This window comes from Sylvia atricapilla, chromosome 1, assembly GCF_009819655.1.
Source record: "Sylvia atricapilla isolate bSylAtr1 chromosome 1, bSylAtr1.pri, whole genome shotgun sequence".
NCBI lineage: Eukaryota > Metazoa > Chordata > Aves > Passeriformes > Sylviidae > Sylvia > Sylvia atricapilla.
In genome coordinates this window covers 46,749,753-46,777,534 of record NC_089140.1, presented here as the reverse complement: position 1 = coordinate 46,777,534, position 27,782 = coordinate 46,749,753, and the positions used below count along the sequence as shown (strand labels likewise).

Genomic DNA, 27,782 nt, shown 5'->3' with positions numbered 1-27,782 from the left:
TCCCGCCTCCTCCTTCTCCGCCTCCTCCTCCCCGCCGGGCCCCGTGGCGGCGCGCCGTGAGCGGCGGGGCGGAGCGGGGCGGAGCGGGGCGGCGGGAGCTGCTCCCCGCCCGCCGGCAGCGCCGCCCCCGCCCCACGTGTGCGGCCGGGCGGAGCGGGCGGCGGCGGAGCGCGGGCCGGCCGCCCCCTCGCCCCGTTACTACGAGCCCGCCGGCTGCGGCTCCGCCCCGTGGCCTCCGGGCCCTACCGGGGGGTGGGGGAAGCTCCTCGCTGAGCGCCGCCCCCCTCGGCTCGGCTCTCCTCCCCTCCGGCGCGGCGCCCCGGCCCCGGCGGGGACTATGCGGAGATGGTCGTCCCGAGCCGAGGCAGGAACAAAGAGTCGCCGCCGCTCAAGCCCGGGCAGCAGCAGGAGCAGCAGCAGCAGTCGCCGGGCGCCAGCCCCAGCCGCGGCCGCCGGCCGCACTCGCCCGGCAGGCAGGTCTCCGGCGGGGCCCGCGCCATGCGGAAGGCAGGCGGCGGCCGGCGGGGAGCCAGGGGCGACCCCCGGGGACCCTACCGGGAGGGGCCCGCGGCGGACGGGGAGCGGGACGTGCTGGGCCGCGGCCCCCTGAGTCTCCTGCGCGTCTGCGGAGACCGGCTCCGAGGTGAGGTTCCTGCCCCGAACCCTGCGCCCTCCCCGCTCCCTCTGCCCCCGCTGGGATGGGAGCCAGCCCTTCCGCCCGGGGGCAGGGCTGTGGGGCCGAGCGCCGCTGCCCGTCCTCTTTCCGGCAAGCGGCGTACCCTTGCCCCGTGGCGCGGGGAGGCTGTTGCCGGGGCGCCGGGACGGCTTTCCCCGGGAAGCGGCGGTCGGGGTCCGGCGGCGGGCGGGTCCTTCCCGGGGCAGGGCAGGAGGAGGCGCGGCGGGCGGTGTGTGGCGCTGCCCGGGGCAGCGGCGGCGGGGTCGCGCTCCCGCCGTGCCCGGGCCCTGCTCCATCCTGCCCGTCACAGCGCGGGGACGGTGAGGAGAGAGAAAAGCTGCCAAAACCCACACGGGGGTCGGCGAGAAACGGGGAAGCGAAAGGGAGAGGGCTTTTTACCGCTTCAGCATCCTTTGGGGGAGAAGTGGGGAAACGTGCTGTTTGTGTAACTAACTCTTGTTAAAACAGTCTGTCTGGTGGTGTTCTCTATCGCAGCTTGCGCTGCTGGCATGACCAGCTTATTTCTGCCGAAAAGCATGGAGGGTTGTGTATTCTTTAAAAGTCTGACTTTCTACTTGAGCAAAAATTTGCCAGTAACATAGCTGTGTAGGAAATCCCTTTTGACAAGTAAATTCTGAAAAGTTATTTCAGAAATTAAAACCCTGATGATTTATATAGTCGCCTTGGTAGTCAATCTGTGATGTTTAAAGCTTTTATGTGTAGTTACGAACTTGCTGTATGAAGTTTCTTTCAGCATTTTTAAGGTCTAGACAAGAATTTTACGTAAAACTAATGCTGCAGACTTCAGATTTCTTTTTTAGGCACTGCTTAAGTGATGCTTAAGGTGCTTGTGTTCTTTTGGCAGTATTTGTTGTCGACAGAAAGGCCTTCATCACAAAAGCTGATAGCAAGATATGGCTTACGTTCCTTCTGGGTAAGTAGAAGGAATACATTGAGAGGGAGGGGGAAATACTGATCTTTTTATCTTTCTTTCTCTGGAATAGTAAATTGTGTCAAAATATATTTGGAAATATAACTTGGGAAAAGAAAAAAAAAAACATAGCTGATGTTGAAAAGGGACAGGAAATCATTTCCTACCTGGTAACTTTTGTAAAGCTGTTACTGTAGCAGTTGATGTCTTATCACAATATTTATAGGAAAAAATTTCCTGATATTTATGGATTTCTCCTATCCAGTCATTAATTTCTAGAGGGGGGGGGGAAGGCAGCAACTGTTATTAAATAGTGTAATCATAACACCTTGTTGGGGAAGAATTATGGGTGGAAGTGCATACAGTTGTAGAGGGGTGTAAATTTGGATGTTATTATCTTTGGGAATATTTTTGGGTAAATAATGAAATGGCTAATGACTAAGGCCCTGAAAAAAACAAAGTATTTGCAAAGAGATGCATTCCTGAAGTTAACAAACGTTAAGTAATAGCATATTTGTCAGTTGCACCATTAAATATACCCTGAAAGGTATTTTAGTAAAGGCTGTCAGGGTATTCCAAAGATGCTGGTACCGTTAATCACATCACCAATAGTCCTGGTTGCCAGAGGGAGTTTCTTCAGTTTGATGAATTGCATTGCAGAGTGGTAGCAGGGAAGCAGCTCTTAGCTTACAAACTAATTAATGAATAAAGTGTTCCTGAATTGTTTTACTTACGTCTGTTTATTCAGCATTTCCTAGACTCTTAGTTACTTAAATGACATAGAAATGCTAAAATGATGGTCAGAATTGAAAAGTGCTTTCCTCTGATTGAAGTTTGAGAGCAGATTAGGGAAGAGAGCTTTATAATTCCTGGAATTTGAATTTGTCCGTGAAACCCAGATAACCTATTAAATATTTCAGGGACATTTTTTTCCAGTTGGCATAAAGCCTTAATAGTGAAGTATGTACCAGCATACAGTATTTGCAGTAGCAAAGAATGTACGTATACTAAATATGAAATAGTGAGTTTTGCTTAAGTTTAGTGGAATTTGAATTTTTGTTGTTGCTTTGCTCAAGATTTAAGGCCCTTTTTTTAAAAACAGAGGCTCCCCCCAGCTGAAACTAGTTTAATTATAGAGTGTGAATTTTTTTCCCTTATGAATTATCTCCAATTTATGTGCAGCAGTAATGTTGTCAGACTTTCAAGGATGTTCTTATACATCACTTCACCCTATTATGTTGTTTAGGTTTTTTTCATAATTAGCATTGACTTGAGGCCTTATTCCTGAAGACATTCTTATTATATTGCACAGGATCTCAAAATAAACTGCAGAAGTAGTCAATGCTTGCAGGTTCCTCATTGTTTTCAGTTCTGCTGTATTTCTACCTGATCCCTTTGTGGATATTTGCAAAATATGAATCAGTTTCTTGTACCCTTTACATCCTGTTGGATTATAGTATCTCAGCATTTATTGTTCTCTTGGTAAGTAAATTCTTCAGCATTAAGAAGAATTCTTCATTCTGTATTCTTCAGCATTTAATTTCCAGCATTAGGATCCTTTTTATATGCCTTTCATATTGCTTTTCTTAGAATAACACAGAGGCAAAAATAGGAAATCTATCAAATTTTACATAATAGCCCTAGTCTGCAAAAATCTTATATGCTTTGCTTCTAGGGCTTTTTAGGCTGGGTGAGAAAATGGCATCTGCAAGTTCAAGTACTTAGTAGCTGTGTAAGTGCCTATAGCATTAGGACCATAGTATTCCCTTCCTGTCCCCTCCTTCATTCCCTCTCCAATAAGGACATTAATGAGATCAAAGGGTGGTAATTTAACTGAGCTGAGCTGCATCAGAAACTGGCTCAATGCAGTCTGTTGAAAAATGCTGATTTGGACTTAGAGTGGAAGTCTATGAATTACGCCCATTGTCTCTTGAAATATGAGTAATTAACATTAATTGCTGTGTGATTATGAAAGGTCTTCACTGTGTACTTGTAATAGAACGATACTGTGAAAATGTATATGAAATTCTCCAAAATAACTGTGAATGTATTTACACTTACTGCATTGACTTTCAATAAAACATTAACTGAAGGGAAGAATCAGATTTAAAGACTTTATTCCTCTATGGAATAAGTGGTATGTCTGGATGTGAAATGTAATTTCCATAATAATAGATAATTTATTTGCATCAATAAAATACTGCATATTTGACTTATTTGGAACCACATGAATTTGAGTTAATGAGCAGTCCTGGTAACTAATATTCATTGGACTTTACTGTATATTCTTAAATAACGTGATCTGTCTTAAAATTGTTATTTTTTTATAGCTTGTGTGTGTATATGTGAATGTATTTCAGCATCTAATCTTACTGGGAATCTTGAGAATGTTGCTGAGAGATGAAATAATGCTTGTACACATGTGTAACTATTATTCAATAAGCAGTAACTAAGAGGTATGGCTGCTCTATTTCTTTCCATACAATTGCCGCAAAACATGCGTTTGGTATGGAATACAGTTTGCTGCATTGCTGATAGAGCTAATGTGCTTACCTGGAATTCCACGTCATATCAATACCTGCTCTTCTGAAAAAGACATCTGCAGCTTTCCATGAGAACTAATATAAATGTTCTTAGTATAAAAAACTCCTGAACCTTTCTGAGAACATTAAGTTCTGCTTACACCAAGCAATTTTGGTGATTTTTTTTTTCATAGAAAGTATACAAAAAAGTAAGTTTTAACTGAAAGATTGAGGTTTTATTTTTCTAGCTGGCACCTAGGCTTGTCCTTGAAAACATATTTCAGTGATGGAAGTGGAGCTTTAAAACTCTGAGGGAAGGTTCAGTGTGGTATAGTATCGCCTCACCCACTGTGCAAAGTGTTTAGCATGAGGTCAATGTTGTTAAATTGTACCAGAAGCTAGTTTAGAATTTTGGAAGGGTTTTTTTTTGTGTGTGTTTTTCTTTTTGTTTTGTGGTGGTAATTTGTGTTGTTTTGCTTTGGGGTTTTTTAAATTTTATTTTTATTTTTTGTCTTAACCAGCTTCACCTTGGATCTCTTCACATGCAAAACTTAAATTTTAAAATTAGATCATAATGCAGCACACTACAGTTAGGAGCCTTGTTGTGACCATGATAACAAGTACTGTCAGCAGCAGCAGCACTTCCAGGCTCTGTGTCGGAGGAAAATGCAGAATAAATAAATAAATAAATATGTATGTGTATATATATATATAAAATATGTATATTTGGTATATGTACTAGGGCATGAAGTGTACCTTAAGTCCACTCCCATTCCACATGAATTTAGTGGGTTTGCCAAGGTGTTTTTCTTTCTTATCCCTGTGCTGCTTTCCAGAAACAGACAGGGATAGTCTTGTAACATGCAGCCTGAACAAATGTACATTCACTAACTCTCAGACTATATTCTGCATCAGCATGCAGGCATTTCTTTGTGTTTTGTCAATGTCCAAACAACATGACCCATTCCCCATCTTCAGAGAGACAACAGCAGTGTCTGGGGGATAGAAGGAGGGAAGGTGTGTGCCAGTCAGCACCCTGGAGAGGGACACGAGGCTCAGCACCTTTCTGGCCAAAGCTGTGTATAAGCAGGGAATGTGGTTTACCTCTCCACTTTCTCCCTGCTCCATTCAGCTTATGTGAATAAGCCATAAAGATTTTCATGAATTAAAGACAACTAGTCTGCCAGATCTTAGTATGGCAGAAAGCCTAGAGGGCGACTGAGGCACCTTCAGTCTAGGAGGAGCACTGTGGTCCCTCTAAATGCCTTCCCATTATCCCTCACTAGTGCAGGTTTTGCTTCCGTGGTAAGCTGCATGTGTTGCCAGCACTGCTCAAGCAAAATGGAGTGGTTCCTGCTCTCTCTGGATTTTATCATGCCCAAGTGGTCAGAGACCTAGACTGTTAAACCACTGCTTTATCAGAATTTGTCTCTTCCCTTTGTCCCTCAGATTACCTCTCTTGTTCTGTACCTACATGGCAGCAGTGCAGATAGTCTTCAAATGGAGCTTTACTGTATTCAGAGTCTATAATTTTTTAGCAATTACAGTCTCAATTAGATTTGTGTTGATTGTCACGGTCCATTTGGATTTCTCATATTTACAGCACAGTGTGCTCTGTAAATTAAAATTTATTTTATGAGTCCATTAGGAAAGAAAAACAAACATGACAAACAAGGGCCAGTCCACTTTGTACAGGCTAGTCTAATGTAGGAATTCACTAAATCATCATTTAAGGCATGAGGCTTTGAACTCAAGTTCTCTAGTTTATAGCTCAACTTGAAATTTCTCAGTTGTGCGCCTCTCAGCAAAATAATTACCTAGATGATGGTGGGAGTGTTCATCCTTCCTTTTTCATCATGATGCTGTATCACCTGTGTCACACTAAGAAGCAAGAAAGCCTCAAGAGTCCAGCTGCTGCCTGGTCTGCTTCAGAAATTTTTCGGCTAAGCTGATGCGTTTTCACCTTAAAGCTTGGTCTGTAGCAATTCCATGAGTTAGCAGATTCTGAAGAAGCTGCCAAACAATCAGTAAACCAGGAGGTGGCTGCAGGAGACAGCAGGCTGCAGAGTGACCTTAAGCCCTTTTAGGCCACCTGGTCCTGCCTGTTGGTTGCCCTTGCTTTGGCCTAGCAGTGCTACTCGTAGTGTGCTTCAGGCCTTAGCATGAGTTAGTGAAAATCTGAGCAGGAGTTGAGTGAACAGTCACAGTAGGCGTCACAAAAATTCTAAAAATATTTATGCTTATTAGAAAAAATGCTTGTAATTCAGTTTTGTTGTTGATAACTGGAATGTGTGCATTAGATACTGGTGGGTCAGCTTGAACAATGCAAGATGTAGGTTGAAATGCACGTTGCCTAGTGCTGAATACCACAGAAAAATTTCAAAGACCTGGTTGTGGAGGTTAATTCAGATGTTCCTATTCTTCTGTTTGCTGGGATCTTGAGTACCTTCTGTGCATCTCTGAAGCAGTACTGCAATTACTACAGTGAACACAATTTCATGTTCAGTCATTTCAATGTTTGAGTAACTTCGCACCTTTTGTTTCCTTTACAGCTGTTTTTGCAGGAGTCCTACATTGGTAAGGTTAAATTTATTGCTTCAGAGTAATATGATATTTTAAAATTATAAAAATATAATTTTTAGTTATTTTTAGAGAAGATATTGGGATAATTTATATTTAGAACTTTCCTCTCAAGACTGAATTATCTTTTAGCTGAAAAATTCTGTTCTTGTGAAGCTGACAGGAAAGGTTTCTTAAGCCTGTTCAGAGGAAAGTGAAACCTGCTTTTCAGGTGAAAAATTGCTGCTTAATCATTAAGTTTCTGCACCTAAATTAAAATTTGTTACAGTTTTATATATAATAGATAGTGTTATGAGTACTAATGCCATAATAGAATTTAATAAATACTCTGTGTTCATACTTTTTCAATTTAAAATTATCTGAATAGATGAGAATATTGCTATATGAGTAAATTACAGTAGCAGTTTGTAAGTACATTTTGGGTATTGATTGAATGTTCCTTGGTATCTATGACTTAGTACGTATTCTAAACCTCTTTATTCCATTTTAATTGTTACTATTTTTTGGCAGGTGTCACATAACAACTCTTTTTGAAAATGACCGTCATTTTTCTCACCTGTCAACACTAGAAAGAGAAATGGCTTTTCGCACGGAAATGGTTAGATTATGTTTCAGTGCTTGGAAAACTTCTGTCTGTAATTTGATCACAGGCTTTCCAAGGTTTCTTCATACGTTCTGCATAAGTATATGTATTGATCTCTTACAGCTACTGTGTATTACACTTTTATGTGCAGAGTGTTTGTGTGACTTGCAGCTGATGCCGATGAATGTATCACTTCACAGTTCACTTAAAATGTAATCTAAAAGTATGGTTCTGGAGGACTCAAAATACAAAACTGCAAGTACTTATATCTTGCTTTCAATTATAGTCTTCTTATGCAGCCTTTTTTCCAAAATATTTTTTCAATTAATATATGTTGGCATATATGTATACACACACACCCCCCTTTTGTCTGCTTTTATTTTGAGAGTTGTGAAATGCTGTGTAATAAATAGTTACCAGCCCATATGAGAGGTTGGCAGGTATGCTATGAAACAAAGTGGAAGGAAACCCACATGGCTTGTTTTGGTGGCAGTAGTAGAAGAGATTTGGGAAGCTGGATAATCACCTTCAAAAAGCCTGTTCTGTTTGCTACGTTACAAAATTTGTTTTAAAATGAAGCCTGTATGTAGTGGTTCCTGAAGTGGAAGTGGTATCTTTAATTGTAAATAATAAATCTGTTCTCCTGTAGGGTCTTTATTATTCCTACTTCAAGATCATTATTGAGGCACCATCATTTTGGAGTGGAGTATGTGCAATTATGAATGACAAACTAACTGAATATCCTTTGGTGATTAACACCTTACAAAGGTTCAATCTTTACCCAGAGGTGAGCTATATTTTAAATATAATACCTTCTGCAAATCTTTGGTTGTTTTAGCTTTGCCTACAAGTTTGTAAGAAAAGTTACTCTGAAAAATGTGGTTGTAAAGATACAGTGACTAAGGAAGTGTTGCTTAAATACTGTACTTCAGTTCCAGCTTTCAAATGAGAAACTTACTTCATACATTGTGATTAATTTCCAAACTTCAGGTATTTTCAATCAAGTATGAAAGCTTTATCGGTCTTAGTATTTTATGCCCAAAAGTTCCAGACCAATTCTGTACTTCCTGCCTTTTTTTGTTCTTTTCCCTGAAAGCAAGTAGGTTGCTGACATTGTGTACTTTAGGAGATAAGATGTATGAAATGATGTATGTGACAATAATGACTGCAGTGATACAGGTTGTAAAAGGTTATTTTGTTTTCCATTTTGTGTAGGACACACAAAACTGACAGAACTAAGCACATCACAGTCTACAGTGGCCATGAAATCCATGAGTGGTAATAGTTTACTTAGATGTTGTAGAGGAAATTCCTCTGTGGAAGACTGACTGCTGTTGTACATACTTAATGTTGGATTTGTTACTTGGTTAGATAATACTTCTACTCTGCTTTTTTGTCAGTAAAAAGAACAAGTGTTTTAAGAGCACAAAATGTTGAGGTTTCTGTCTCTTAAGGTTTTGCTAGTGTGTCAAACATTTTGCAAAGGGAAGATTCCTTTGGTTAGTGTATGTTTCTGTAACTTCATGTATGAGCAGCAGTTTATTTTGGTGAGAAGCAACTAATGATGGCTGTGATTGTGGGGGGTACAAGCTTTTATACTCATTCTCCTGCTCTGTTGGAGCAGAGCTGCTTTCAGGAACTGTATGTGTAAGGGTTATTGGTGTGCGTGTATTTGTACAAGCTGCACGTAGTGGTTTCATTTGCTTCTTAAGTCCTTGCTCTGGAAGATCTAAATGCTATATAGATGAGCACTTTTTGTTGCACCCTCAGTTGTTTAGGGTTTGCTTGGATGTTTTTTTTCTAACTCCGGAGGGATTGCCATTCAGTTCTAGAAATGTTCCATTGTAAACATTATTTGAATACTGAAGAGTTGTTTCCTTTAGCTGACAAAGATTTATTGACTTCAGCTATAGTCTTACTTCCAAAAATCAAAGATTACTGGTCAAATGAACTTGTTCTTAAAGGCTCATCATTATCATCCTGAAAGATGATTAAGTAAATTAGATGATTAAATTAAAACAAGAGCAATCAGATACAGTGGCTGACATTCTGGAGGAACAGCAGGTTGATTACAGTGTGAAGTGTGTAGGTTTGTCTCTTCGTTCAGTTTTCTAGGATTATACTGGCTCACAGAAGTTTGTGATAGGGTATTAATTCATTCATCTTTTCTGTGCCTATGTGGGCATGCAAAGCAGACAAATAGTCTCCTCTGCTCCTTTCAGTCATTTACTGCTTAATTTCCAGCCTTCCTGTAAATAGTGTTTGGGGAGGTTTTTAAGTATATTTCTTGAGTACTCCTGTTTCCACATAACTGTGTTTATAAAACTGTCAATAGGTGCAGCTTGACATATGAAATATGTTGTCCAAATTTGTAGAATTCTCTTACAATTATAATGGGGCTAGGTGGTGAGAAGATTATTGTGGATTTATTTGTTGGCAGTAGAATTTTTCCTTCAGATGCTCAGTACCCAGTCGTGCTTCCTGAAAGTGTTTCATTTCCTGTTTGATATTTTGGGATCTTTCCAGCTCTTTCAGCCCATTAATAGCAATAAGGCTATTAATAAAATGTTTGTTTGTTTAGTGGATATTAAAATTCATCAAAACCAATCTGGAAATTCCATTGCTAAATAGGATGTTAAATAAATTAAGAAAAGTAAAGCAATTCGCTTGCATGTACAGCCAGTACTAGCCTTAAAAACTTCAAAAAAAGGAAAATAAAGTAAAATGGGTGTGTAGCAATCAATACATCTTTTATATGAATTACAGATATAAGCAGTAAAAAAACTATTGAAAGCAACAAGGTAGTCCTTGTAGCTGTACAGTGTTATAATCCAAATAAAGTTGATTTTCCAAGTATTTGCTCCATAGTCAGGTTGTTCTAGTAATTGTGGTGTTTTCATTTCTGATGAAAAGTGGCAGAGAGATAATGCATTAGTTTCTGTGGTGGAGAGATAATGTGTTAAGTTTGCTCTCTGGATGTTCATTGTTATGGAACAGTTGATATTTTTGTGTGTGGTGGTGATAATGATAATGTGAGTTGAAAGATCCATATAGTTGGCTTTAAAGTGCACACTCAAAGGCATCTGGTGAAAGGGCTTGAATTTTCTACATGTTCTTTTACAGCAAAGAACTGGCCTGGTCCACAGGGTCTGAAAGCTAGGCTTTTGTTTTCCTGGTTCTGTGTTTACTGCCTTCTCTGATACAGAACAGTAGAAATTCCAGAAACATCACTGTGCTCCAACTGACCTAGCAATTTTGTGCTGCTTTCTGATTTGTTTCCATGTTTATGACCATGTTAACTGTTTCATGTAAAGTTGCTTTTGGCAAAAAAAGGGATTTTTTGCATTAAGTACCTAGCCTTATACCTTTTTATGGAGTATTCACTTGTAAAATCTGTAGCATACACAGGCACTCATGGCATAAACAGGTTAAATGGTTAAGTTGCTAAAATAATATTTGGATTTTTTTTTTGGTGCAACATTGGTTTGGCAACAATGCTTTATATGCTTGGGTAATGTCAGCTTCAGGGCTGGTGATGCAAATATGCCATACAGATGTCCCTAACAAAGCACATTCAGGTGATAAGAAAGAGACTGATTTGGTTCTCCAGGGCTGTTGATGTCTGTCTGGAGATGGAGCAGGTGCCTGGTTCATATGTGCACACATGCACTGCCAGAAGCACCAGGGCACAGATGTGTAGAAAGCTTCCAGGAATTCAGGATACTGTACTCAGGATAGCGTAACGCACAGTGTTGAGGCATGGAGTCTTGGTCTAGGAAGGTGTAGTCATATTTTAAATATAGAGGATTTGCATTGGGAGGGTGTGAAGGCCACAGATGAAGTGAGCCATGATGATTGGAGCCTTGGTATTAAAAGTTAATGAATTTTAGAATCCCAGAACAGTGTAGGTTGGAAGGGCTGTCTGAGGGTTGACTAGTCTCAGCACTGCTCAAACCAGGGAGAAGTAGAGCAGGTTGCTGAGGGTCATCTCCAGTTGCAGTTTGGATATACTCCACCTCTATGCAGATTGTTCCAGTCTTTGACCACGCCCAAATTAAAAGAGTTTTTTTTGCTATGTGTAAGTGGAATTTCCTGTATTTGAATTTGTGCTCATTGTGTCTTCTCTTGTCAACCAAAAAGAGTCTGTCTCAGTCATCGTTTATTCTGTGTCTTTTTTGTCTTGGGCGGCTCAGCACTGCAAATACAGACTTTGCATTTCCCTGTTGGGAAGATTCCTGTTGGCCCATTTCTCCTACATTTTGATATCCCTCTGAATGGCAGCAAAAGGATCAGTCACTCTTTCCAGTGTTTATCCTGCAGACTTGCTGAGGATGTTCCCTTGTGCCATCATCTAGTCTTAAGATGTAGAACAGATTGGCACTAGATTAAAAAAAATCTGCAGCTGTCCCCTTATCTATCAATACAGTAATCTCAGAAGGTTATAAAGCTGGGCAGGTGTGATTTCACCTTTGTTAAATCCACACTGATTGCTTCAAATCACTTTTTTGTCCTTTGTGTGTTTGGAAGTGGTTTCCAGGAGGATTTACTCCATCACATTCTCACACACATTCCTGTTTTTCCTTCTTGACCTTCTTGAAGATAGAAGTGACATAAAGAGTTTTATTAATTGTATGGGGAGCGAGACGAAAGAATCATCTTTCTTATATATGTTCTCTGTGACACAGGGCAGAGGCAGCTAATACTGCAGTGGTGAAACATATTGTCAGTCTGGGAACCCTTGGGTTATAACTTTCAAAGCAGCTCAACCAGAATGGCCACATTACTCATTTATGAACTCTATAAAGTCAGTTATATCCTGACAGAATAGCTTGGTAATGTTATTAACTAATGACTTTGCTGTGAGATGAGTTGTCATTTTTGCTGTGTGTAAAGTACTGATGTTTTCTGTGTCAGGTGTTGAGATTTAATTGAGTTGTTATAAGAACATCACAGCCTTTGCATGGAAAATGGAAATGCTCTCTTACATTGCATCTGGAAGGCCTTTGTAATGCATTCTTAAATTTAACCTATTAGAATTTAGCAGACCTAAAATCCTAAAGATTTGGTCCACTAGTATTCTTGGGAGGTAGAAAAAATTAATTGGCTTGAATTAGTTCAATTTGGTCAACTGTCCTCTGTCAACAACAACTGTGGTCTTAATATCTGATAAACAAAAATGCTCAATTGAGGAACCTTCCAGACAATGCAGTATGTAGGATTTTTTTCTGAATATTAGAGCTTGATGCAGGAAATTATTTCTGTCATAAAGCCTCTAAATATCAATAGGCATAATTTAGTCTGTTAATGAACACTTGGTCTATTAGATGCCTCTAGGAAATTGTGGTCAAAAGTGCTTAAGCTGCTGAGATAAATCCTGAGTTTGAAAATGATTGTGGTTGAGGGCCAGCTGTCATGAGAGGTTACTCTGGGCAGCAACTTCTAATCCTGTTTTCCCCCTAGGTGGTCCTTGCCAGCTGGTACCGCATGTATACCACCATTATGGATTTCCTTGGTTTACCAACAAAGACATGTTGGACTGTAAACAGAGGAAAAGGGCTTAGTCCTGTTGAAAGCTGTGAAGGTAAATTCTGTTTTATCATGGCTTCTCCTTGGAAACGTACAGTTGTGGCTTTATGTGTCTGAGAAATAATAAGTATTCTTCTGTTACCAAGGTTGAATCTTCTTCTGCCCAGATTGAATTCCTATCCTGGACTTCAAAACTTCACAGTTATGGTCTGAGCCTTCATAATGTCAGATTGTTACAAAGAATAAGATGTCCTAAATGTAATTGGAAGCCTACTGTACATGTATTAATTTTTTGTAATTTCTGAAGGATCCCAAATACAGTCTAAGTTCCTACATTTCAAAATTTCCTCCCTCAATTCTGGAGTTTTTTTAGAGATATCTTAGTGATGCAGCTGAGTAGAATCCTCTTTCTCTCATGAGCTACTCTTCAGCATAAGAATTTCAACCTTATGCCTTGATTTTGATACCAAAGCAAGGACTCTGCTGCTTTTTTTTCCCCCACGTTTGAAATATTGGCTTGTCAAGTAAGTTTTAAACAATAAAAACGCCTTACCAAGAAGTGATTTCAAGGTGTTCTACAGTCAGTTGAAGCTGAATAATAGATGGTAGTTTGTGGAGTTGTTTCATTTTATCATTTTGAATTCCTTTGTGTGATGACAGGGTAGTATTTTTTCTTTGCACAAAGGCTGTAAGAACTTCAGAGTTTGAATGGTTCACTTTTCTCTAATTTTGTAAGAAGCAATAAACAGTTTACAGCCTTTCATTCCTGTTTTTTGTAAAAACAAAACCAACAGAAGCACCAGCTATTGAGACTACTGTGTTTGGTGAGCATATCATCATCTTACTTTAGAAAACTGTCTTGCTGTATTTTCAGCAGTGGGGAATAATCAGTTCTGCATATGAAACTATGAAGTTCTGCTGCCATTCACTTCAATGAATAAGGCTTTTTATGCTCTATTGCTAAAATGATTAGAGCCAGGAGGGTTTAAAGAAATAGTGGGAAAGAGAATAACAGCAGAAGAGCGAGTGCAGAAGTGTCTGTTAATGAATAAATTGAAAGACTTGCATTACTGGAAAATATCTTGGCTTATAATGAAACAAAAAAGCAAAGAGCGTTGTGTGTGATATGTTTATAGATGGGTTTATTCCTGCAAGAGATGAGAAGTGAGAGTCTAGGATTAACAAACCTGTTTTAAAAAGCTCTATGAAGTCAAAATGTAGCCTGCAGAATATTCTTAGCAGTACTTCCACCTTCTAAACATCACAGGTTTTTCTCTGCAGCTAACGCATCCCTCTTGGCTATTCTGTCACTGACTGCCCCAGTGTTATGTCTACCCCTACTTCTGGATTTTTTCAAAGGTGTGGTCTCCTAATTGAATCTTCACAATAGTCTTCCTTACTTTTACATTTACTTTTAATTGTCTCTTTCTGTAGATACACTGAGATATTGTACTGATAGTTTATAAATAATACAGATATATTAAGATAATATACTGATTGTATGATGCTTTCTACCCAATGTGGCCTTCATTCTATATTTGACAATATATATTAACTGCTTTTTGTTAGGGTTGGGAGACCCTGCTTCCTTTTACGTTGCTGTGATTTTTCTGTTGAATGGATTCATGATGTCCCTGTTCTTCATATATGGTACATACCTCAGGTAAGGCAGTTAAGACTGTGTTATTTAGTTGGTATTAGCTGTCAGTTTTTACACAAAATTCGAAAGTGAGCATAAAAATATCTTTATGGGATATTGGTTATTTGTTTGTACAGCAGTGGTGCTTTATTTTACTTTTTTTTTTTTTTTTACATATACGTTGTCACTAAAAATTACTGAAATAGAGAAGCTCTTTGCTTAAAATAATGATGATGGTGGAAGAAAATTGTGGAAAATTTCTCTGAGGTGGTATCTCATTGATACCACTGTATGTTGTATGTGTTTTAAACAGCTTTTGACATGTTTCTGCTCTTGAAATTATCACTGTAACTCGTTTTTAAACACAAGTTGAATAACAGTGTACTTCTAACCAAGACAGGGGTTTTCCCGATGCTTTGCTTCAGGTCATGTTTGCATGTATGTCCATTTTAACTTAACTGAGAAGGCAAAATATGTTTTGACATAATGCATTCTTTTGGACAAATTGTATGCACTTCCCTTTTTCTATAAATTTGTGTTTTCAGTATCTGTCCATACTTTTCAGGAGCTGTAATACACTTTCATACAAAAATAGATTCCACGTAGAGCAGAAATACATTTTCTGTTTACATCTGTTTTCATGTGTTTTCCCAAAAAGTCAAAGGCAACTATATTTTCCTCTGAGACTTGTGATTGGTTTTCCCCCTCATTCATTTTCTGGTTTCTTTGTCATGGGCTTTCTTCTTTCTCTCTCTCAAGCATGTGTTGATAATTAAAATATGGAATAGCCCAGGGCAGACACTGTCAGTAAAAGCAGGAAGTTGCCTTGTGCTTGTTTTGAGGAAGTAGGTAAACTTTGAATATCTGTGTCATTAGCTTGTCAGTATTTCTCCTAAGGGAAATTCACATTTTACATGTGGATATCATTGAAAAATCAGTGAGCTTTTTATTTGTCACTACTTTTCTTTAGAAAGCATAGACCTTGAGTTTTGTTTCTGGTTTGGGGTGTTCTTTGGCAAATTTTTATTTTGTTTCTAGGGCTAGCATTTTTAATATTCTTTTTGTCATTTTGCATTTTAGCGTTGAAGCTTTTCGAATTTACAGGCTGTAAGGTTGAGTTTTATGTGCAAGAATGCACAATTCCGTGAGATTATTTTAGTGCTCAGTATCTTTAATCCTCAGATTTTGTGCCCAGAACCTACTGATTCTGTTTGACTTGTGTATTAGTGATGGGTGAAGGATCTGAGAGGATTTGAAGGGAGGTTTTTTGGCTGGCTTTTTTTTATTGGGTTGTTGATTTTTTTTTTTTCGTTGTTTGGTTTGGGTAATTTTTTTTTTAGGAATCTTAACAGCTGGCTGCTGCTTTTGTTTAGTAGCAAAAATGGTATCATCTGTCATTCAGAGTGGTAGTGAACTTGTCATTCAGAGTACTGCACAAAAATGTCCTTTGCTTTATATCCCATAACTTGAGTAATTACAAATCTGTTTAAACAAATAGGAACCTTATCTATTACTCTTTTGACATGGGAAAAATCTAAGTAATATCTTTATGTTTACTTTTGCTATTTATTCAATAGATGATTTGATTGATGTGGAAATGTAAAAAATACTTAAGGGTTTAAAAAGCTTCCTTGTGTTAACTTTGCAGTATTTCACATAATGCAAGACACAATTGAATTTTTGAACATATAATGAGTTAATTTTTAAGTATGTTTTTTGAATATGCTTGATTTGATTATTTTAAATTAATCTTCAGACCCAGACCAAAATTTCCTGTTGGGTGATTGATCAGGCAGATTCTGAAATTTACTGCTCAACATCTTAGGCAAGAAGTACTGCATTTATATTTTCTCGTTTTTAAAAGCACCAGATGTAATGATCTAAATCAACATTTGTGAGCAGTGGAATAACTGTTTTCCAAGTTATTAACATCAAAATCGGTGTTCTGCAAAAAAGATTGGTTGTATAAAGGACTGGTTTGCTCTGAAATAAACAGTATGACTAACTGGTATTTTAATACTGTGTGGATTCAGTTGATTGCCTTCCCTTGATGCTTAAAAGCTTTCCTCCCTTTCTCCCTAAACTTAGCTGTACACAAGTGCTGCTTTGCCTTTTTTAAGCAACATTGACCGTTATAAGATTCTCTTGTACCTATTTTTCTTCTTTTCACAGTGGGAGTCGTCTAGGTGGCCTGGTTACCGTGTTGTGTTTCTTTTTCAATCATGGAGAGGTAGGTTTCCCTCTCCCACCACTCCTTTTTTCTTAGTTACTATTGAAGCTTAAGCTAATTCTCATTTCATTAAATGTACTGATGTTTTTTATTTGAGATTGAATGCAAATAAAGTCAATTAAAAGTCAATTAAAATAAGTTAATAAGACAATTGAAAGCAAAAAAGACCATGACTGGAAATTGCATAGCACAGTCCAATGTCACTTCAGTGCTTAAACTAAAAAAATCATAAAGGAAATATACTGTAAATTGGTCCTGAGATTGAAACCTAGTAGCACAATGACTTCAAGTTTCAAAACATCAGAATACTTTATTTTGGTGCCCATACCACTCATAACTGGGCTACATGTACCGTACGAGTAAGCTTCTTTAAATTGCTGTATCTTTTACTGGAAAATCGTCAATACAAAGAAAAGTGCAAAGAAACCTCTGTATATACTTACAAACTATACCAAGGATACACAGAATTTAGAACTAGTGTATGCATATAAAGGATTCCAATGCTAAACTTAAATAAGCTGCATCGCTGGAAAGGTGAAAAAAAAGAAACTGTCACTTAAAACATCTCCTGGTTTTCCCAGTTAATGCTGTTCATGCCATTGTTTCATATTTTGGAAGAAAATTCATAGCTTTCATTCTGATTCCCTCGGGCTGTTTTGTTTGGTTTTTTTCCTTAGTGCTCATTTTATGAATGGAATTTTGTAAAGATCTTCTAAATGGAAACTAACTACCTTGTAATTTAGTTTAGGGTTGAATTTATGTTTTGTTTTCTTATTTTACTGAGGTGAACTTGGTGGAGAACACTGAGTTGTTAGAACGTGTATTGTGCATAACAGAATTAGAGATGCTTGCATTCACAGTAAGCTTTGACAATTTCCTTATAAAACAAAAATCTGTGTGATGAAATAGCTATTTTATTTTCAAGTTCCATTTGAAGTGTCTTTAAATATTTAAAGAATTAAAACATATTAAAGCAACCCATGGATATTGAACTGTCTGGTTGAGAACAGGTAAATATTAGGGTTGCTAAACTTTGCTTGTGCTATATGAGTGTAAATACAGCATTTTATGTGGATTTCTATTCCTGATGGCATCCTGAAGTGAAATGATGTTTCATCCTTTGCTAGTGAATGCTAATAGAATAGGCACTGTTTTGCCAAGTCTCTGAAGGTGGTAAGTGTACCTTCAGAAAGAAATGCGTTGAAAACTTCGAGGCAGTGGTAGCAAAAACCCATTTATTTCACTGTGGTACAGTGCAGTTCTATCCATAGGTGACTGTAGGAGACCTTCTCTCTCTCTGTGAAAGACTTGTCTTGGGGAAGAAGCACAGATAATGTATTTTGGAGAATGGTGTGAAATCTGATCTGCATAGCTCTACACAGATGTAGAACAATAGGAAATACTTGCAGAGGTGCAGCATTGGATCTCAGCTGGCACTTTGTGTTTGGACTGTATCTGAATGAAGTAACTCAGGCTTATTTGGTCTTGTGTCTATAGTTACGGTAGTACCTTAGTTACAGGTGCACAGGGGCTCTCTCCTGGCTGGGTGCTCTGTTGAATCCTATGCTGTGGGTGTGCCTTTGAGTGTAATTAATGCCCAGCTCTTTGATGCACTTGTGATTATGTGTAAATCATCTTGTGTGGGTCCACGGTGCGTGCGGTCGAGCTAGACCAGCTGCTAAAAATTTCCTTTCCTATTTGGGAAGGATAGGACTGAGCTACACAAGAAAGCCTGGTCTGTAAGCCTTGGTATCTCAGCTCTAATGCTGTGTAAAAATGATTCTCTGGCTTTGAGCTAGTGACCCTAAGGCTGTATGTTTTTTTATGTGCTGTGCTTGTGCTACTGTGTTTTAATGATTGCAGACTTAGACAAATCTGATATATTTCTACCTGCAGCAGAATGAGTTTACAGCCTTGATAAATCATGCACAGATGATTGAGTTTAGCATTGCATTCCAAATACAGAAAAGTAGCATAGCCCACATTAGTGTGTCCACTTTTAAGGTAATACTTCCTTTTTGTGGTTGTATATGCTCATCATTTTTTTCCTGTCTCCTCCAGTATCATAAGATTTGGTAAACCAAATGTTGCTGTAGTCTTGAAAAATACTTAAAATTACTACACTGCTTTAGAATAATCATGATTATCTTTATTGCTTATTAAAAAAAAATTAACATCTGTGCAGTCAACTGAGGACAGCACATTAATACATATATTTATGAAAGGTTTATTTTAATGATAATTGGTGCTGCTTTTACAAAGAGTGCTTCTAGATGTCAGAGACTGTGATTAATGGGATGGGTTTCTGTACTTTGTTTTTATTTTACACTATTAATTTAACGTACTTGGGAAATAGCAAGGCAATAAGCAAGGAATTATATAATGTTAATTTTAGTGACTTATTTGGTAAAACAATATTTTTGAAAAATGGTTTGAAGATTCTAGGAAGCAAAGGAGAAGGAACATCCTGGCAACAGTATCCTACAAGATTCATAGATTCATTATGGTCCATGTTAAGATGAGTTACATTTTCCTCTTTTAGTTTTAAAGAACTTACTTCTAATTTTTAATGCAAATCCCTTGATAGCCAGTTGGAACCTGTTTTTTGTATGTCAAAGTACTCCTGTAAAGTCGTATTTGTTCTTTTTTGATGGTCAGTGCAAGCACTTTATAAAGAGCTGTATATAAACATTGGAGACAACAGTTGTTATTGAGCCATTTGCCAGAAGGCCCATTATTTATTTGTCATGAACCCCATTAATTAGGAAATTAATGAAAGAGCTCTTCAGTTGACTTCACTGTATTATGCTTTGCTTTATTAGGGTTAAAGAGTGGAAAACATAAGTCGTGTATAAGTATGAACTAAATTTCATGAGTTTAGTGTACTGGCCTGTTTTGGAAGGCAGCTTCAGATGTATACTTAATGTGCTGTTACTAATAGAAATGCAAAGTGTTTATAACCTGAAGAACTCTATCATAATGAGGAATATATTGGTTTATCCTTCAGATTATCTCCCCAACACTGTCTCTAAGTGTGGCGAGTCACTGCATGAATTTGGAAATCATTTACCTGGAAGAGTTGATAATTTCAGGAGAACCAGGGACAGGTAGCTGCTGTCCTGCTTTTTCCTTGGTGTTCCCTAGCTGCCACATTTAATTTTGCAAAAGCAGTGATCTAGTTTAATTACACAGTGTATATTAGGCCTCAAGTGTGGAAGCCACTTCCTTTTCCTTCCTCTTTTCTGCTTCCTGACTTGTTTTTTTAACTTTCTCACTAAAACCACGTATAGTTTGGTTTTTTGCTTTATTGGAGTATCTGTAATAATTCATTTTGAAGTACAAATGTGTGGTTTTATGGAAATGTGTCAGTGAATGTTGCCATCTAACCCAGTTCTTATTTTTAGTGCACTCGTGTCATGTGGACTCCACCTCTTCGTGAAAGTTTCTCGTACCCATTCCTTGTGATGCAGATGTTGCTTTTGACCTATATTCTCAGGTACCTCTCAGTTTATACTGGGTCTTAACAATGCTTTAAAAAAATCGAATGTCACAGGACATTTATTTAAATGCCTCCATATGCTGTAACAATGGTATCATTAACAGAGAACCTTTCCTGTGGCTGTTACATTGCAGACGCTGCACCAGTAGAACTGCAGTCACATTACTCACTTATTAAAAGGAAAAACTTTGCACCTTGAAGACATGATTAACATAAAAATCAGAATTACTGTGTTGGCAAATACGTATCTAAAGTAAAAATCAGTTTTTGGTTGGTGTCCCTTCCTTCCATGAGAAACAAGCTGATTCTTCATCAATTGGTTTTGTCCCTCTTGGAGAGTGGTATGTTGGCTGCACGTAGAGTAAGCCTATGCTTTGCAACAGAGGATGCTATAGGCACCCATAAGCTAGTATGTTCTTGCAGTTTTCTATGATTAATTATCTAGTCTCATTAACTAGTTCAACGATTTAGAGCAGTCTAATTACGTTAATGCAGGCGTGCTCTTGAGTTCATTAGCCCTGCTTTTTACATGTTTCTGGCTTGCAACATGATTGTTACTGTCTTGCCTCTGTTTTAGAAAATAAGCATGACCGTTCCTACTTAAGGGCTTCTCCACCAACTCCATTGCATCAAATTTACAATGTATTTATGACTTAGTTGATCTTAGTACTTATAACCACCAATTTTCCTTTATTAGGTCATACTGATTTATAGTTACTGATGTTTAAAGCAAAAGTATTTCAAGCTTGTCACTAATTTGTGTTTTTTATGAGGAAAAGATATGTACTCTGTAGAACTTAGTGAAATTAGAAACATGACGTTTCAGAATGGAACTAGAATTAACACAGGATTAAATATTTTAAATAGCATTTATTTCAGAAAAATAAAAATATGAAGAAATACTCTTTGTGGAGAACAGACTAGGGTTTCAATTACAGATGAGTTTCATGTATTTGTCATTGTGTTCTTCCCTGAAACATCACTGAGGATTGCTAGCAGAAAGTAAATATGGAAGAAATGTGAGAGAGAAGAGTTAAATCACTTTCAAATGCAGAAACCATTCTGAAACAGTTGTGATTTCAGCTGAAATGGAAATGGTTGTGACCTGACTGTAGAGTTGTCACAAGAAGGTGAAGCACTTGCAAATGACATACTTTGGCCTGCTGTACTGCATACTGCCAGGAGAAGACTTGTTTGGTAATCAGTGACTCATCAAATAGTTAAGGAACATTAAACATCAGAGCTGTTGTCATGGAAACTCAAGAAAAAAGATAGTAAATTTATTTGAGCAGTGTTATTTGTAGGTGATCAATATTGCTAGCTATCTTCCAAGGTAACTGTTTTTATTGCATTTTCTATTGTACTTTTCAATTATATGCAAACACCAGTGTAATTGTACTTACTGATGCCTATTCTGTCTCTTTTCCCCAAGGATTCCGAGTATTAATAAAGGAAGCTTGATTGCACTGTGTGTTTCTAATATCTTTTTCATGCTTCCCTGGCAGTTTGCTCAATTTGTTCTTCTAACTCAGGTAAGCCCATATTTACCTCTCAATAGCCTCTTTGTCTAACCTGGAGAAATTGACTGCTCTGTATAGATAGCCATTGAATTCACAACTATACCAGAACTTTTCGTTTAGCCGGATTTCCTTCTCACTGTCACAAAAGGTTCTCATCATTTATCACATCAGTATTTTTCTAGACTTGAGTTTAAAAGTTGCCCATTTATACACTTATCATTCTGTGTCTCCAGGACTAAAAATATTTACTTTTCCCGTATAAGGAGGCTCTAGCCTGAGATCAGTACATTAGAACAAGAAAAAAAATTGTTTTAAAGCACAAAAATACAAAAAGGCATTTGTCTTGCATCTCTTCAGGCTGTTATAAATTTTACAATGTCCTATGTTTGCATGGCATGTAATACCATGGCATGATTTTGCATGATTTCCTATATAATTTTGATGAGTTCTTGAGTAGTGCTGTAGTCTGAGATTTTGGATAGCTGGGGTGACTGTAGTTAGCACTGAAGTCTAGTAAATGCTGATTGGAACAGTAGGATACTGTCACACAGCAAAGTTCTTACTGTTTGAATTGGTTGAAATGTAGCCTGTTGACTGAAATCCATCTGTGTCTCCAGACCTTTTACTTGTCTGCCTTACTTGAAGCAGATACTCCCTGGTTTGAGTTGATAGCTTTAAACAATCAATATAAGCTGTGGTATGCAAGTTTTCTAACTGCATAAAAGGAAACAAATAAATTCTGTAAAATATTGAGAGAAACTCGTCAGCATAACCTGTTTAAGATGCTGAGCCTGAAATTTGAAAATTCAGGTTCACTTTATAAATTCATTAATTTCCCATATGTATTTTAAGAGGCTGTTTAATCAATAAGTCAACAAGTCTTATTTTCCTTAGTGGCAATTTGTGGAAGTTTTCATACTTTGCTGAAAACTTAAAATTAATGAGTAATTCTTTTGTGGTTTTGACTGATATATTTTAAGGTTGTTGGTTTGGGGTTTTTGGTTGGGTTTTTTTTTGTTTTGTTTTGTTTTTTGTTTGTTTGTTTGTTTGTTTTTGTTTTTTTCTTTGTTTGGTTGGTTTGTTTGGTTTGGGTTTTTTTGTGTTCGGTGACTTTTTAATTTTGTTTTAAATTTAAAGGTGAAAAGTTATGTGTTAGTGCTATATTTTGGTGACCTGTATTTTTATAAAGTTGAATACTTGTTTCTTAAATATTCAGCTATATTTGATGATTCTTATTTAGAGCACCACAACAAGATTTCTGAAAGAAATAATTACGAAACGCCTAAGTACTTAGCAAAAAGTAGCAATAAAAGTTAATGATTGTTTCAATAATCTTTTCTTTTGCATATGGGAGTACACCAGTGCAATTTGTTTTAACTTCCCTTTCACTTTTGATTTTAGATAGCTTCGTTATTTGCAGTGTGTATTATGGGTTATATTGACTCCAGCAAATTACAGAAGATACTATCTGCTCATATGGTAATGCTTTTTTAAAGAACCCTTAAGTTCCCTCAAACAGGTCAAAGCATAAAAAAGAGACCATTTGTCAGAAGTGTTTTCCTTAGCTGCACAAAGGTTGAGAACATGCAATGATAAGAGAGGGAGGGATCTGGTTTGGAACTAAAATAGGGTTTTGAAAACTGCTGTAGTCTTGGCCATGCAAAGATCTTGTGGTTTAACTGCTTGGGGAGATACTTAGAAAGGAGGACAAGAAAATAAACTGTTAAGTTGAAAACAATTTTTTCTTTTTTATTCAAAACTGGGTGAGAAAGTCAAGAAAGAAGGGAAATTATAAGTAAAAGATATGTAAGTTTCTGCATAATACCTGTATTTAATTTTTAAAGTTGAGATAATGATCAAGTTTTGCTTTTTGAAGTGAGATTACAGTTTTAAATATAAAGGAAGATGTAGACAAGTTTTTTAAGAAATGTGATGGTGTTTAGAAGGGGGGCTTTTTTGCTAACATTGTGCTATGCTAAATCAGTAAGGGGCGAAAAGAGAATATTTCCCCAGAAAAGAAACTAAGTTGTATTCCCTAGGTTTTCAAACATTTTTTTAAACACTGTAAATGGTAAACTAAAGGCAGTGGTAAGTTCTATGCGACTCATTTCTCATATAAAGCAGGGACAAAATAAGCAGATTTGTTTGCTAGTTTTTTGACAGAAGCAGGATGACATACTTAAGCTTTCAGGCTTATGTCAATTGCTAAAGCATAACTTAGGTGCCGAAGTGCCATAAATGGCCTATTTTCAGATAGATAAACAGTCATGTTATGTTACAGAGACAGCTTTGTGTGACTGGGTAAACTGCCAGTCTGTTCTGTGGTGTTTTCAATTTTTGCCTTCATCCTACCCTCCTCCTGTGGAAAATGAAAGTCTTAACTATGTGAAGAGGGGAGTAGAAAAGTCTGAAAATTACTGTGTTATTTTTCCTTATTCCTGAGTATAAAAGAAGACAGAGTTTGCTTATTGATTTTTGCCCTCCAAATTGGAAAATGTAATTCAGATTGCTTTCTGTTAACAAAGAGAACACAGTAGGTAAGGATTGGTGGATAAAAGTTGTATTTCAGCCTTGACTTTCAAACTGGTGTAATTAGGTGCATATGATCAAGCAGTCAGAGTTCTGCTTCCTTGACTGTGCTGATGATGGTATTTTGAACATGTGTTTGTCAGTTAGGAAAAAAGAAGACATCAAACATTTTATTAATTTTTTTTTTCAGAATTCTAGAAGGTAACAAACAGGATGGGGAGAACTCATACTGTAATTTAGAAAAAAACGAATATTAGAAGTAACTTCAGAAATGTAGTTGTTGCATTATATAAATTTATCCTATGACCAGGCTTTGTTCTTACATACTTCTAATAAGTAAATTAAAACAGTCTACACTTGGCTGCCTGCTGCCATTAAGTCCTTGCAATCAGTATTTTCAGAACAAATCTGCAAGTGTGAGTATCAGGCTCGCACTTTGCTGTAAAGTAGATGTTTTTAAATTTAAAGCTGTTAATACATTTGGTAATCCTTACCTTTTCCATTTTTAATGAAATAATTTTTATTTTTTTCTTTCAGATATCTCTTCTTGTGTGTTTTATTCTGATGTTTGGTAATTCAATGTTACTGACATCGTATTATGCTGCATCTTTAGTAGTTATCTCGGTAAGTTGCTTAAGAAGAATTATCTGCTGTGCTAAGACTGCAGTGCTATACTGTTATATGTGTATTGATGTAAAATGTGAAACTGCTGCATTACCAGACCGATGAGAAACCTTTCACATGAGAAACAGAATTAGACCATAAAGATATCTGGTGAAAGGGTAAATTCTAATTCAAAAAATCATGGATTTACACCAAAACATCTTTGTAAGAGAAATTCAGTAAAGACTCAGCTCTTCTATAGCAGCTGCTATTTTATAGTTCTCTTCTTTTTATAAAAATGTAAAATTTACCATGTATGTAATTTTGACTGTAAAACAGTCAAAGTTTTGACTCACTCAATGCAAGTGACTGTAAAACAAGAACATGAGCAAGCAGGAGCTTCATTTTAATGCTTCTTCTTGATAGTAAATCCTCTAGTGCAGAACAAATGACTAAACCATATACAACAGTGGTTTAAGACTATTTGAAACTGCTGCGTCATACTGCTGTGTTAGCAAAATTATTCACTAAAGATTCATCTCACCATTCATTCTCTTAATTTTTCTTTAAATAGGAAAAACCCCACAACCTCTTTCTGTTTTGTATAGTTCCTCATAAAGGATTTATGTACATAAGAAGTAGGAGATTAAGTGTTGTGAACAGATCCGATTTAGCTTACTGTAAATCATCTTAATTTCTGATTTTATTTGTCTGTTCATATTTTGTCGATCAGCAAATGTCTGGCAATTTCTCACTTACGCTACAGTAAACTGTCTTGGCTGCATATTTGCTGAAGTATAGTTTGCTTGTTATGAATCTATTCTGGTTTCTTGTAGCAACTTTTGTAATTATATATTAAGTACAGGTTGAGTTGAGTTCTCAACCTGTTGAGTTCCTTGCCTTTTTTCTGCTTTGAAAAAAGTATTCGTTGCTTGTAATGGCCTCAGTCTCACATATGGACTGGATTTTCAGAAGCTTTTAATTACATTCTTCATCAAATTAGCCTAAAATGGGTCTTCCTTGTGTCATAAAATGAACATATTGTGAGACAGGAGTGACTCCTATCGCCCTCTGTGCTCTGTTGACTTACTTGAAAATTGTTTGTATTACACTGCCAGTAATTTATTTATTGCTTCAGTCTCATCATCCACAGGAGCAGGCAGAACTCAGTTTCCCATAGCTTTTGATTTAAAGAGACTTAGAACTGAATAATGCAGAATGTCTTTAAGGAAAGAAGTAGTCTTCCATTAATTGTACTCGAACTGGACTAAGAGTTTTTACGATGGCAAGTTTTGGCAGTGCAGGGTGAAATCATACTATGTATATTCATATGTCAGGTTGTGTTAATTATGGAGGATTTTTTAATAAATGAATACATGATGCAATAGGCTTACCAAAAAGAAAAACCTCTCATTTTCTGAGGGGTACTGGAATACCTTGTTGTTATTATGTTACCTAAAAACATGCATTAATTTTTTTTATTAGGCAATTCTTGAATGGAGTCCGAAAGTCTTGAAAAGGCGCAAAAGAGAAGTCTATGTATGGGTAAGGAATTTCAGAAAAAAACTATGACTTTTTGTTTGTTTCTTTTTGTCAAATACAGAAACAACTTCTGGTTTCATTTGTAATATTGAAAATCAAGAAATATAGCTGAGCTACTGTCTTTTAATAAATTGTCAACGTTCCCAGCAATTACTCTTGAATTCCTGAAGAAACACATTTAATTTTAAATTGCCAACTTGACATGTTTACAAAACCTAAGATCTGTATGGAAATCATTTTAAAGTAAAGGTCAATTTAGAAAAAGCAAGTAAAAGGCTAACAGTGCCTGCAGAAATGGAGATTGAGGTACTGCATTAGATATTCACTAAAATGTGGATATCTATATAACTTTTCAAGGATATTTTTATGACAACAGTAAACATCGTGAAATTACATTGGGAAGCAAGTCAGAGTGAAATACTGTGGGATGTGTGGGTGAGGTTGGAGGGTTGTAGAAGTCCTGTCCAAACAGGGAGAATGCTCCCAAAACTAACGTGAATAAAATGTAACACTGTAGAAAACATGAGAAGTGACTTGCTGCTTAAGACATAAAGTTAACATGTAAAGACACCTGAGATGGGTGAGCCTACTCAAGACTATGCCTGACTTAAGACAGGCATTCTTATTAAATGAAGGACAAGCTGTTAGCAAAACTGCATGAAATTCATACAGTTATTATGAAGATATTGGAATAGGAAGGAATTAAAATATTTATAGCAAACTGCATTGCATGTATACATGCCTGGCTGTAGTACCAGGGAAAAGCAGAGTGTAGGCAGATTTCCTGACAGCTTTCTGAAGTGGAGGTCTAAGGCACTTGTGGAACGGCAAACTAATAAATCTGGGTTTTGTAAAAGAAAAAAACCTTGTATGATCAGGGAGGTGTTAAGCTGTATGTATGTGCGGTATAATGAGAGACATCCAGTGCAGCCTTTGTGGAAGGAAGTCACACCTTGCAAAAGTGTTTGACTTCTCTGAAGGATGTAGATAAGGGTGTGTGGGTGAATGTAATGTACATAAATTTCAGGAACTTTTTGGAGAAGCTATCTAACTGGAACTATAAATGAAATTAAACTCCATGAGATAAGGTATGAATGTTAGAAGATCAGAAACAAAGGGTGGGATTAAATGGTAAATTTTCAGAAGACCACCATGCCCCTAAAAGCATATATAAAATAATTGATCCCAAATAAGGTGCTACCATTCAGCAGAGAAATCTCAGTATTCTTACACAAAATTCTCTGAACACACCAATTCATTACTGAGCAGGCACTAAAAAGGAAAATCACAGAGAAGGAGCTGTAGAGAAAGCAGAATTCTGTTTTTTATTTTGTAAATTCATGTGTAATGTTGTAAATACTGCATGTAGTCTCAGTCAATGTGTCTTACCTAATTAAAATTA

General features: G+C 37.3%; 1 protein-coding gene across 1 annotated transcript in view; it reads left to right on the top strand.

Moving 5' to 3' along the window:
* Positions 1-300: 300 nt before the first annotated feature.
* The window catches only part of DPY19L1 (dpy-19 like C-mannosyltransferase 1), a 44,803-nt gene continuing 17,321 nt past the window's right edge, over positions 301-27,782 (top strand). The window contains exons 1-13 of the mRNA XM_066321807.1: positions 301-643; positions 1,542-1,610; positions 6,682-6,706; positions 7,220-7,307; positions 7,942-8,079; positions 12,753-12,873; positions 14,388-14,481; positions 16,630-16,687; positions 20,092-20,183; positions 21,619-21,718; positions 23,108-23,185; positions 24,773-24,859; positions 26,324-26,383. Of these exons, the coding sequence (XP_066177904.1) occupies positions 346-643; positions 1,542-1,610; positions 6,682-6,706; positions 7,220-7,307; positions 7,942-8,079; positions 12,753-12,873; positions 14,388-14,481; positions 16,630-16,687; positions 20,092-20,183; positions 21,619-21,718; positions 23,108-23,185; positions 24,773-24,859; positions 26,324-26,383 (1,308 nt within the window). The 5' untranslated portion in view covers positions 301-345. The remainder of the gene's footprint in view (positions 644-1,541; positions 1,611-6,681; positions 6,707-7,219; positions 7,308-7,941; positions 8,080-12,752; positions 12,874-14,387; positions 14,482-16,629; positions 16,688-20,091; positions 20,184-21,618; positions 21,719-23,107; positions 23,186-24,772; positions 24,860-26,323; positions 26,384-27,782) is intronic.